Source organism: Varanus komodoensis, unplaced genomic scaffold (assembly GCF_004798865.1).
Source record: "Varanus komodoensis strain SLA01 unplaced genomic scaffold, ASM479886v1 scaffold6_4, whole genome shotgun sequence".
Classification (NCBI taxonomy): Eukaryota; Metazoa; Chordata; class Lepidosauria; order Squamata; family Varanidae; genus Varanus; species Varanus komodoensis.
The window spans coordinates 8,787,640-8,800,987 of NW_025336347.1; the positions used below are offsets into that span (position 1 = coordinate 8,787,640).

The 13,348-nt window shown below is 38.2% G+C and overlaps 1 protein-coding gene across 16 annotated transcripts in view; it reads left to right on the plus strand.

Moving 5' to 3' along the window:
• Nucleotides 1-13,348, plus strand: part of FOXP1 (forkhead box P1) — a 664,276-nt gene that overhangs the window by 459,251 nt on the left and 191,677 nt on the right. The window contains exon 1 of one of the 16 annotated variants that reach the window (XM_044452011.1): nucleotides 10,920-11,028. The exons of 14 other annotated variants lie outside the window; for them this stretch is intronic. Coding sequence is in view for 1 of the 2 variants with exons in the window: in XM_044452010.1 (XP_044307945.1) it covers nucleotides 11,670-11,687 (18 nt within the window). In the remaining variant the exon portion in view is untranslated. Of the gene's footprint in view, nucleotides 1-10,919; nucleotides 11,029-11,586; nucleotides 11,688-13,348 lie in introns of those variants that run through there. One more of the 16 variants, XM_044452010.1, reaches the window with a different exon arrangement.

Sequence of the window (13,348 nt, forward strand, 5' to 3'; positions counted from 1 at the left end):
TCATGGTTTACTTTTTCATATTTTTATTTTTACTTAGAGCCTAAAGGATGGAAAAACAATTAACAATTGTCTACATAACTGGGAAAGCTGGCAGACATTGCTTATTATGAACCTTAGTTTTAGATATGTAGCACCATAGTCAAATAAGCATCACTGCTATATTAGAATAAACAGGGTTACCCTTGCAAGTTGGCAGAGGTGCATTCAACACGTACATCTTATACCTACATCCAGAGTATTCCTTTATGTATATTCTCCATATGTGTGTGCATATATATATATATGTATATTCCCCAGAGAGGTTTGTCTGGCGCCATCACTTTATTCTTTTCAGTGCCAGGATAAAAGCTTTTTAATTTCCCAATGTTTTAAGACTTGGGGATTTTATTGTTGATTGGAAAATTTTGATTAGGATGCTGTGTTTTATTCCATTTTGTCATATTCTTAAATCATCCCAAGACCACGGTAAGGGACGGTCCAAGAAAGTTTTAAATAAAAATAAAAAATTATCTGATCTGAATTTGAACAATGACTTTAAGATAGATTTTTAAAACACAGTGTTACATCATTTACCTGTTTTATCTCTTACTGCTCACCATTCCAAAATCTCAATACCAGAATATGGAGTGGTATGTCAATCTTGTAAATAAATAATAAATTGTTCTTATTTTTTCTTGCTTTAATGCTCCATGAATGAACTGGAGGTTAGGAGTAGGTGGAAGGAAGTATGGCTGAGCTTTCTTCTATGTTAGTTGCGCTATGAATTAGAAAATGCGTATACTGGACTGTGATGGAGAAAATTCCTGTCTTGCTTCACAATATGTATCTGGTAACCTTGTTGTTATACTTTTCTCTGCCTGTATAGAGAGAGCAAGAGAGACGGGAAGAAATTGTCCCCTTTTTAATGTAAAAACCAGTTCTTCAATTGAGTATGCAAAAATCTCATTGCAGTATTTATTCCAAACCTGCACACATAATGTTCAGTCAAGGAGAAAACAGCAAAAAACAGTTGTTGATGGACTTAGTGGAGAACTGGATTAAATAAGCATTAGTCTACTGAAGCTGATTACAGGAATATGAAAATGCAGTATCTTAATGGTACATATTTTCATGTGGCAGCTCAGTTGCCTTTCATTTTGCAGCTAATATGTCTATTCTTATGAGTCATTTACTTCTTTAATTACCTTTTGCAGGCAAGGCACCATGGTATATTAATGTGAATGATTTTTACTGCCAGTTTATCATACAATGCCCCAGAAGTTGAAAGGCGTAATTGACTTGGAAGAGCAGCTCATGAAGGAAACAATATTTAGTTGACAGTTTTCCTTGTACTCTCTGTTGACATTTATGAGTTTACACTATGCTAAAGGAGTAATAAACACAATTTTCTTTCAATAACAGGAAAGAGTCGCTTCTAAAATACATTTGTGGAAAAACAGATTTGTTCATTTCTTGAATAATACAGAAGTACGTGCTGTCTGTGATGAGACATCTATAAGATTGCCAATTGAATTAAACCTCACAAGGTGCATTTATAACTCACCTTGGAGCATTAGACAATATTAGGGTGCATATGAATCAAATCAAAGTAATGAATATTTAAATTATATACAGATTTGGTTAAATCATATTTAAATCTGCGTGTTAGATTATTTGGCAGCTTCCTCTTGCCTTCTGATGGCAGGGCTTAACAACAACATGCTAGAAAAGAATATTTTGTAGAGGTGGGTAACCATCTTTTAAAGAGCTCTTTGTAGAAACACGAGTATTCTTGGTATTTTTCTTTTTTAAATTGTTGGCTTGTCATAACTTTCCTAAAGTTGAGATTTATGACCACAGTCTGTCAACTTGATTTGGTTTCCAGAAAGATACATAGAACTGACATTGTCAAATAACAAATATCCCCTTTAAAGTAGCTCCTCTAAGGGTGAAGGGGAAATGGCATTTTGGGATCTGCCATTCATCCGTGGCAGAGCCTGGCACCCATGGTTTTGTGTTAAGCACAGAGTAGGTATGAATATCTGTTAGGATCCAGTGTGCTGTATTCTTGGAGAGTTTAACTTGAACTAGGCAGGCATGGGATCAGACCTTTATTCATTGATAAAGTTTAATGGATTACCTTAGTCTAATCTGACTCTTAGCCTGGTATATTTCAGAATACAGCTGTGAGAATAAAATCTGCCATAAAATTCAGCTTTTGTATAGCTTCCCCAAGCATCTTGGAGAAAAGGTGAAAAAAATTATACGTAAGAGGTACATGGACAAAGTGCGTGTCTAAGACCTTCTCTAGCAAATATTGTCATGTGTCTTCTGAACAGGCCAAGAGATAGAGGCTGAAGAGGCTCTGTCTGTTTGATTTCATAATGCTGGGGCGAGGCTTCGCGAATGGGGCGGCATAGAAATGTTTGAATGAATGAATGAATGAATGAATGAATGAATGAATGAAATAGCTTGGGCTAATAGCTTCATACCTTGGGCTAATTTGCCCTTTCAGAAGTGCCCACTGTGGCTTATTTGAGTCATCATGGGTTGTGGTATGTGCCATCGCCCATTGTGAATACTTGATCCAAGGAGGATGGGTGCTCAGTCTTAACATGGTGTGCAAACCTGACACAAGGTGGGTTGTTGCTGTGGTTAATAAACAGTATCTTGGTTGTGAGTGGTTTGTTAATCATGGCAAAAACTCAGTTGCCAGGCTGACACATCACACTGTCTTGTGGCAACCATTGAGTGCAGCTTGAACATTTCAGAATGGCCACCAGCACAAAGTCCTATCCACTGTGGCTTATTTAATCATACAAACTAGGCCACAGTATTGCCTTGGGAAAGGACCATGGCTTAGGAGAAGGACTGTGGCTCCGTGGAAGACCTCCAGGCAGGACTGAAAAATTTCCTGCCTGAGACTCTGGGAGCTGCTGCTAGTCAGTGTTGACAGTACTGAGCTAGATAGAGTAATGGTCTAGTTCATTATATGGCAGCTTCCTCTGTTCCTGTGTACGTGTTAGTCTGGAGGCAGAAAAGACCTGCTGTTTGTCTCTTTTCCACCACATTCCTCAAGTCATATCAGAGTCACTCTCATTTTAGAAGCAGTGAATATAGCTTCAGTTTTTCTAATCCCTGTAATCTGTGCTGGTTATTATGAGCTGCTAGATTACCTGGGATGTGTTGGTCTCAAAAGAAGCTGTCTTTCCCTAGGCTGTTTCCTACTGTTTTGTTTGAATGATCCGGTACTGAATAAGGAGCACACAACGTGCAGTCTGGATGAGTCCTTATCATTGCATCTCACTTTAACTGAAAAACATGCAGCCTTTTTTATTTTTGCCAGTTTTAATAAGAAACGCCCTTTTCCCTCTTTCTGCCTGCCTTTTCCCATTCGCTTGCCAACCATTTTATTTCTGGTGGAAAGGGTGTTAAACTTTTCACAGTTTTTCTGTGATTGTTTGCAGTTCAGCCCTATGCAACATAATGAAAGTTTTCTAGCCATCTGTTGTTAAGCTGGCAGTGACCAAGGCCAGTATATCCAAACAAAGTGCTGGCCCTGCTGTAAACCGAACCTGTCAGTTTAGCATAGCTTAGCTGACCTCCTCAATATGCAGGGCACCCTGTGGTACCAGGCACAGGCTGTGTGTATAGCTTAGAAAGGAACTACTTGGGAGGACCATGTTTACTTTTTCCACTTAGTGTTCCTCCCACAGGCTTGAGCTAGTTTATACTAAATCTTTAAATTGACACTGTTTTTTCAAAGTCAAACTCTCCTAGTTGCCAAAAAAAGAGGGAAGACGAGGAAAAAAAGCAGCATAGAGGGGGAGCAGCACTTCAGCCATTACTGGCAATCTCTTTTGGAGAAGCGACTCCCTCTCTCTGTCTTCCTTATTCTTTTTATGCCAGTGACTGTGTTGACTAGAAAGAGGCAAGTTGTTTACAAGAGTTGTGGCTTGCTTTCCAAGTTACTATTTTGCCCAAGAACTAAGAAATGCTTCCTATTCATTACACGTACTGGATTTTTAAAAATACACATGTTAGAAGTTCAAGTTTGTATACTAATGTATGTATCCTTTTTCCATGCCCATATTCTGATAACATACAATATGATGGTTAACATCAAAATGAATTCTAATCACAGGTGTAATCTGTACATGACCTCTTTCTGCTATTTTCTGGGTAGAATATTGCTAAATTGCCAAATTCTGATGGTAGTGGTGATGATAAGTCAGATCAGGAGAAGTCTCAAGAATAATATTCAAACTGCTTACTGTATTTACTGTGCACTCACAATTTTTGTTTCCAATAGCTTGCTATTATGAAGCTGCTGTTGTGTCTACAAATACCTTTAGGGCACCTACCATTTCCTTATTTTCTGTGAAAATATTGAGTTTATACTGCTGTTGCAGAATTTGGCCACCTTTGTTTTCCTTGTCATATGTAACCTCTTCTCCCCCATGATTATCCATCTTTCTGTTTTGCTTCTGTTTTCCCTGCAAGCAGAACCTACAATCTTTTAGATATCTTCTTTTGGAAAAAAATATTTTGTATTTGTGTGTCTGTGCACACATGCACACACACACACATACGTGCATGTGTGACAGCTTTCAACAAGTTTGAACCTATGTAACTGTGCTTTAGGATTTTGCAACAAATTTCAAACCCATTGAGGCAATGTATATTGTCGACCTACAGTGTTTACTCTGTAGACTACACCTCTGGTAAACACCTTTTGTGCTTTGACCTCTGCTTTTTTTCATTCTGTTTTCTCTATTTCTGTCAGAATTGTGAAACAGTCTGTGCCTATCTGGTTTTTGGAAATTGCTTATATTTTTATACAGCTAAGCTATTACTGTAATTTGGGCCAAATTAGACATAATGGAAGCAGATCTGCAACTGAATTACTATAAAGCAAGATGGGGTGGGGCAGACAAAGGTACATTAAGGCTGGGCAGAAGTTGGTGCTGAGTCCTTCCATTGCCTGTGCTTTTCCATACAAAGCATTTTCTCCAGCAGGGAGTACTGTTAAGAGGTACTGATCTTAAGAGGGAAGCACTTTAAGAAAAGAATTTTGGAATTGAGAGAACAAGGATTCAACAGCCCACATTCACCAATTCCTGCTATACTTATTCCCTTCACTAAATAAAGGTTTTGTGACACACCCATTCCTAACACACAGGGTCTCACATGAATAAAAGCCCTCTCGTATCCTTCACTAACAGCAGTTGCAGAAGGTTAATTTGGATCAAGACTTAGGAGAATTAACCTTTGCCACCTCTGCCATTTCCTACTGAAAACTGCTTGCTCCCGAACCTTCTATTTTACCTCAGAATTGTTCTTTACTATTTGATTCTGAAGCTGCTATTTGCTGGTATTGGCAACTTCAAACACAAATAGCACTTGGAGAGGGGCTGTTGTCAACAGGAAACAGGGAAAGGGATTTATCCCTAAAATGCAATCCATTTAGATAAATAGTAAAACAATAAGACATGGATTAAAACAGAGGGTAACTAAAACAGGCATCACAGAAAAATCTAAAACTATTATGGAGATTAGACTATATAATATATTAGCAGAAACATACAAGAATAAAATCCCTGAGATAATTTTAAAAGATTCCTATGCACTTCCTCTGGACCATACATATTTTTATATACCTCTGTCCTGTCTCCACTGTTCACCCTTTTTCTTAGGAAAAGCTCGAAGCATTGTAACTTTTTGTCATAAACAAATAATTAGACTACCATTGTACACTCTGTGTAGGTGCCCCTGTGCCTGATTTAGATGCTTCAGCTAATGCAGAATGCAGCAGCTAGCATGCTCAGTAGGGTACAAATGTTACGCCTGTGTTAAAAGAACCGCACCAGCTGCCTATTACCTATGTTCAAGATTCTGTTCTTAACATATGAACAATCTGGAATCAGTATCTATGTTAAATTTTAATCTGAGGATTTTTGAGTGCCAGTGCTGCAAGTGGAAATAGTAAAATAACATGATGGCATGTTGGGTCCAGAATCTTTGATCCATAGACAGAAGGGCTTCTTCAGACTATCAGAGGTTTCTGATCCAGTTTTTGATCCTGTTTGCAGAATAAAGGGGGTAATCCCTTCCTGTTCCTCTGCTCCAGAGGATTTGTGGGGGGAGAGGTAAAAGGAAGGAGGAATCACTCCTAATTCACACACAAACACACCCAAACACCACATTTTCCACTGGCGGGAATGCTCTTAACTGAATTACACTCAGGGAATACACATGGGTTTGTATCGTAAAAACCTAGGCAGTAGAAATTGTTTGACAGTTAGACAACACTCAACCCATAGCTTGTTTTAGGATTATTTGAGAGTTGTCTCAAATAAGGCCTGCTAAATGGGTTTGACCACCTACCACAAACAAGATGCCTGTGGGTACCATACAAAAATTAATGTCTGTGTTTGTCCAGGACAATGCTACAGCCCCCACTGGTAAATTAAGCCATAATTACCTGTATCATGCAATGCAGCTCATTACTTTTAGCATGTGTAGAATACTTCCCCTCAGTACAGAATAATTGCAACTAGGTCTCACACATCAAGGATGTGGGAATTTCCAGGTCAGAAGCCACAATATCTGTATATATTTAGCCAACTAATTTTAGACATCCTGTGATGACATTGCCGTCATAAGAAGAGTCATGCTGGATCAGACCAAAGGTCCATTTGGTCCAGCATTCTGTTCAGACAGTGGCCAACCAGCTGCCTGTGGGCAACTTAAGTAAAACATGAGTTCAATGGCACTATTTAGCTCATGTTCCCTAGCAACTCCTTTACATGGGTATGCGTTCCCTAATGCTGGAACAGCTTACAGCCAACAGACCTAATAGAAACTGATAGCCTTATCCTCTATTAATTTGTCTAATCCTTCTTTAAAGTCATCCAAACTCGTGGCCATAATTAGCAAATTTCATAGTTAAACTGTGTACTATGTGAAGAACCACTTCTTTTTTATTAGTCCTCAATCTCCCACTGATCAGCTTCATCGAATGGTTCAGCATTCTAGTATTATGAGAAACAGAGAAAATGTCTCCCGATCCCTGTGTAATTTTGGACACCTCCATCATGTTTAGCCCTTCCCCTGAGCTAAACAATCCCACATGTTTTAACCCTTTTCCATAGAGTAGCTTTTTGAGGACCTTGGTCATTCTAATTACCTTTTTCTACACTTCTTTTTTCAACTGTGCAGGATCCTTTTTTAGGTGCAGAGACCTAATTGGACACAGTATTCCAAGTGTAGTCACATCACACTCACTATGTTCACATGTTACGGTATATAGTTCTAGTGGCAGATCAGGCAACTACAGCTTATCCTCAGAAGTCTTACTCTTTTTTGGCATATGCAGACAGCCTTCCACAACACCCCTAGCCCACCTTGAGAGGTATCTCATGTTGGTCAATCTGGTTTGGCCAGTAGCATCATTATCCAACATAACATAGTCAGGGCCAGTCATTTTCCACTCTTTCATCCAGCACCACCAGCAACCATAGCAATGCAACCAAATGATTTAAAGTACCTAATGTTGGGGTGCATTTTGCACAAATATTAGATTTAGCTGGACAAAGTAATCCTAAAGAGAAATGTTCTCCACACATGAAGGGCTAACTGCTCATAAACTTGCACTGTGTGCTACAGAATTTCATCTCTTTGGAAGGGCCACTGCTGAAAAATATTCCATTCACAATTCAAATAATACTTCGTCCCTCATGCAGCCCTGACAATAAGGTGCCTTTTATTTTTTGCAAGAGGTAAGGTGCATCCTAGACTGTACTTCAGAAAAAGCTGATAACCTTGGTATTTAGGATGTTGCCTTTTAATGGGAGGACTGTATTTGAAAAATCACCTACTAGTTGTCTGAAACCCAGCTCTACTGTCTATTAAACTGAAATCCACTATGCAAACATTCGTGTATTGTTCCTGGTCTCTACAGTGGCCAGAAGGATCAGGTTTCACTTGCCTGCACATCTTCAAGCAATTAGAGTTATTAGCTTGAAGCTATTTCACATTCAAGGTCCATGGTGACATTCAAGTCCATAAGAGAACTGAGTGTAAAAATAAAAGAACAAAAACAAAGTTTCTTAGGAATATAGACTGACTGCCACGCTTGTGTCAGCTGCATAATAATGCAGTTGAATGAAAAAAATTAATATTGCTAAAAACAGTGTCTGGTCTCAATCATATGTTACAGAAAATAAGGATAGCAACATGGTTTTGTGATTATAATATTTCTTCGGAATCTTATTTGATTGGACTTACTTGCCAACTACTTTCACAGCATGCAAACCTGAGCTTGCTTCTAATTTACAGGGATATTTATTGGCAGTGTTTACATTGTCCAACTAGCTGCTCAAGGTAAAGGCTTCAGTTCCAGTGACATTCTGCCCCAGGTTTAGTGAGTTCTAGCAGTAAGTCTTGAAAACTGCCCCCTCCTCCCACCCCACCCAAAAAAGTTGAAGCAGATTAGTGGCAACCTTAAAAGATTAAACTAGTACAGTTTAAAGATAAATAATCAACCTTTAGCTCATTAGATAGCCACATAAGCATGACGGAAGGTGACTTTCTTATAACAGGTTTACAAAATTAATGCATTCTTTAATGTTTACAGGGGCTGGGGAAGAGCAGATGGGGTTTTTGTTTGTTTGTTTCTCCCCAGAAAGCACAACAAAGCTTGCTACAACACTTTAAATTGTTTGAATGCAGCTTTAAAATTCACAATTTTCCTGTTGGTCTATTATGCAGAAGAGGCTAATTGTAAAAGCTATGCCTGCTACAAAAGAAGATCCTGCTTTGCTGTCCCGGAGGGTGTTCTTAATCAGAAATAACCACAGGCTAAATTATAATGTGGAATTCTGCTGCCCTTTAACCTAACACTGCCTGTTCATTCGGTGTTTGTTAACAAACATCTCTAAGTACAAAATTGTTTGAGAATTACTTTTTCATTATATTCAGCAACTTCAATTAAAGTAAGAGGCTTATGAGGAGGGGGGAGGAATTAAAAATGTATGGATTTTCCTTAAGAAAGTTTTAGTGATCATTTCCACATAAGCGTTTTCTCCTCTGGTATTTAACTGTCTCGGGGATAGTCCAATTTATGTAATATCCTCTAGCAAGGCAGGGTCTTTTACCAGTGGAGAGAGAACCTAGCAGCTAATCAGATTGCCAACCAATTTTAAAAAAGTGAAGCTCTTAAGGGCTTGGAAACATAAATGGGTGGCATTTCCAAGTAATTTCACAATTAATGAGTATTAAAACTACTTCACTATTGTTGGTTTCTATGTAAGGGTGCAATCCAGAGATACTGAGGTACTTAACTGTGCTTCAAGACCCCCTGGAGTCAGTGGGCATTTAGGCATACTTCACTGTGTTTTGGAGCACACCTTGAGTTTCTGCAGATAACCACTACAGAACATCTTCTACAGAAAAGTGAAGCACTAAACATAATGCTCATTTAAAAATGTTTTTGTATATAATTGAGAAGCCTAATTAAAATTAACCGGTAAATTCAAGGTAAGAACTGCTGAGTTAGGCTTTTTACAGGAAAGCCCCAATTTCCTCCACTTTACATGCCGGGAGCAGAAAGCTGTAGTACTTAGAAGATGATGCCTCTTTAAAGCAGATCTTTCCCATTCTCTATTCCACCCCTCTGCCCCCCACCCCAGCCTAGTATTTCTGTTTCTATGATCTGCCTTTTGAACGGTTTTTGTGGCTGATCAGTTCCACCTAATACGTCTCTTGATTTCTGCTATTGTAATACTCAGACGACATGCTGTTCTCTTCATTTTTATAAGCTTTAGATGCTCTGCCTGTCATACTCTGGCGGTTTATCTTCAGTGTCTGGATTTGCTTTCAGACTTGCATGTCTATCAAGCTGCTTTTGCTTTGAATGTGAGATCAAAAGAAGATGAATTCCAATGTTAAAAAAAATATTGTATGAAGAAAAGATTGGGTCCTGTGTAAACATCCCACTGACAGCTTCCAATGAGTTTTTTTAGCTGAGCATTAGCACCCAGAATGACAGACAGTCCTAGAGTACATGCTAAATAACAAATATCAGTGGTTGTAGAGCATTGCACAACAGCAATACATTCTTTGAAGGAGTCTTGTTCTTTTTTTGATGATGTTGCTGTTATTGTATAAATGCCCTGTTACTGAATATGGGTATTCTACTATTCATTTCTTTACAAGCTGCCTTCAAGTGCCAACCTCAGTTTTCTTTCCTTGACAATATCTCTGTCATTTCTCCTCTATGTCAGAAGGCAAGACTTTGATAATTGAGACCGAGGGAGGTAGAACTGGGCAAAGGGAAAAGGAAAGACAGTTTACTTAGTCATCTGGACTTAAGTAGGTATTTTGTTTTAGTGATTAAAAGGAAAATGTAAGAAAGAGAATGCATCTGCTGGAACATATTGAGTGCACACTCCTGAGATCTTTCAAAGTCTAATTTATTTTAAAGCGGAAAAATGTTATGAAGGAATTTGAATAATTGCTATGAAGTCTGGCCAACCTTAACAGACATTTATTGACATAAGCGCGTGGGTACCACGAACAGTGTGAAAAACAAGCTTTCCAAAACTATGTACAAATAAAGAATTTGCCTAGCTGCATAGCTAAGACGCATTTATCGCTGTTTTGTCTACTTATATATGATTTTTGCATGTGGGCCAGTTGCTTTAATAGGATAAAATTAATATACTTTTCTTGGAGTGTTAAACACAACTTTGAAATTACCTGCAAGCTCCAGCTGATCTTTCAGCTTTGCAGATGGGGAAAAAAATTGCTTAAATTCTTGTGGTTTCTTTGTCATTTCATAAAAGCAGACGTTGCTACTGTGGAGGCAAACCTCCCGTTGCTGCCTACAAAGGGCAGTGCTCCAGTGTGTTTTCCCTTCAGTGTGTGCTTCAGCTGCACAACACTTCCTGTTTATTCAAACATCTTTTTCCCATTCTTCAACCCCCTGCTTCAGAGAAACAGCCAGAACACATCTTCAGCAAGAAGACTGCAAACTAGAGACAGACAGTAAGAGCTAGCTCTGTTAAACTCTACATATTCTCTGTTTAAACGTTCAGGGAACGGGGGTACAACATGTAGCTATGGTGAACTTTTTACTTGCTAGCTTACAGAGGCATTCTTTTGCTGTAGGAAAATTTAATTGCTGAGGCTTTAGAGCAAAATAAGATGATTCATGTTGTTTACTGCGTTGTTGGGCAAGGAAACAAGATGAAATGAAAGCTAGCTTCTAACTTTTTTCTCCTATTTTGGAGTGTTCTATAGCTTTTTCAAATGAATGTCTCAAGAAGTCCTATGTTGTCACTTGTGTGAGGAAAGATGACTTTCACTTGGAACATGTGTAAGCTCGTGATGTGTTTTGTCTTTGTGTGTGTTGTTCTTAAGATTAGAAGGAACATCAGCAAAAAGAAAAAAAATAGAAGTGGAGGGAGGGAGTTGGAAGATGGTTTTTCTTTAGAAATGTTTTTCCCTTGTGGCTGTTGTACCATTTGTAAATCAGTCTTGTTAATATTTGTATGAATTGGACACTAATAAAAATCAGGCTTCTGAGATGAGTATGGATGTTATGCCTCTCATATGACTGTTGTCTAGACTTTTGGAACTACAAAAAGAGAAGGGAGAAGAAAGAAAAGGAAGAGGTGCATTTGCAAATGACTGTTAACTTTCATGTAAGGCACTTTTTCAGTTTTTCAGACTCTGCAATATCTGTGAAACCTAGCAGTCCAGAGATAGTACCGATTAATATCTGTAGCTTTTGTTATAAAACATGCTCTTTTTTAATTTGGCTTAATAAATTGTGCAGGTTTTTTGTTTGCATCTTATTGTATTCTTCTAGGAAAGTCCATCAATGTTGATATTTAACTTTTTATCTAATTCTTTGAAGCGGTCATGTCATAGCCATAAAGCATAAGAGGAAATGGAAAATGCATAGCCTGGAAAAGCATCCTCAGAGAGGCTTGAAAAAACAAATACAAGCCTCTGTGAAGTCTGTAATGTAAAAACTTTGAAGAAGGGAATCCTCTAGTATTGAAACATACAAATTAACCATGTCTTTTGACCAACTGCAAACAAATATTTGTGTGCATTTGTGAGTTTGTGAAAATATGTAGTATTCCGAAGTATGGTGTAGGGAAACAACAATATTTGCAACTGCCATGAAGACAGAATGATTAACAGCATAGGGAAGATGGAAAGAGTGACTAAAGTTATTTACTCAGATGTTAATATAGGTGTAGGCCTGCAAAACTCACTATGGGAACAGTGGTCTGCTGCCTTTCTTGGTATCTCGGTCTGTTTGATGACCATCAGATTTCCCAGATCACTGATTTTGTTTTTTCTGGATGGCAGCCTTGATTATTTATCAGAAGGGAAAGGGAGTAGCTCAGTCAAATAAACATGTGACCAAACTCTGTTTTCTTTGTGGTTTAATAAAAGATACGAGGAAAATACTAGAGGCATTGTGGAGTTTTTTATATTTTAATAAAGGGAAATTATGTGTCATTTTAAAGTGAAAAAAGAATAGCTTAAATGAGTCAACACTTTTTTGTGTTCCATGGCTTTAACTTTCTGAACACTCACATGGTTCTCTGCTGAAAATTAATCTGCTGTTTTGTGTACTCTTCCAGTGGAATGTTTCCATAGATAACATTGCCAGCCACTTGGGGCTTAAACTGGATTTATTACAATTGTGCTTGCTTCTCTACCTCCTTGGAAAATGCTGTTTTCTCTTCCTTTTAACACATCGGCTAGGTGCTTGGCTAAATGAGAACTACTTGCAGTCTTGTAGAAGGACGGATGCTGATTTTAGAACAAGATATTGACAGCGCAGTTAGGCTATCATCCCCATCGGCTGCTAAGTGTTTGCAGTGAGTGTACAGAGTAGGCAACCATGTTAAATCTATTACAGGCACCCCTTTCTTTTTTTAGCATAGTTTCTGTGAAACTTATGTGTATTGCGTGTGGCTCTTTAATGATAGCTTGGGGAAAACGTTAAGTAGTTTGTCAGTGAGGAAAACCCCTATGAACTAAATTACTGTTGACAAAGGAAACAATATATATTTAATGTGGCCTAGTCTCTGGGAAAAGTTGTCTATATTTTAGTAGATCTTGCTAAATAACAAAAAAACTGACATGCAAGTAAAAGGAGTTTCAGATTGGATGAACAGGTATTAATTTAATAGATGGGCCTCCTTTCAGAATCTTCCATTGTCTCTTGAACTTGCTCATCAGTTCCAGTGCAAGTATTAGATTGCCTTGTCTATAATATTAAGTGACTAGCTGCTGCTCTGTTATATAGGGTAAAGGTCATGCTGTCTTATGGGGACTCAGA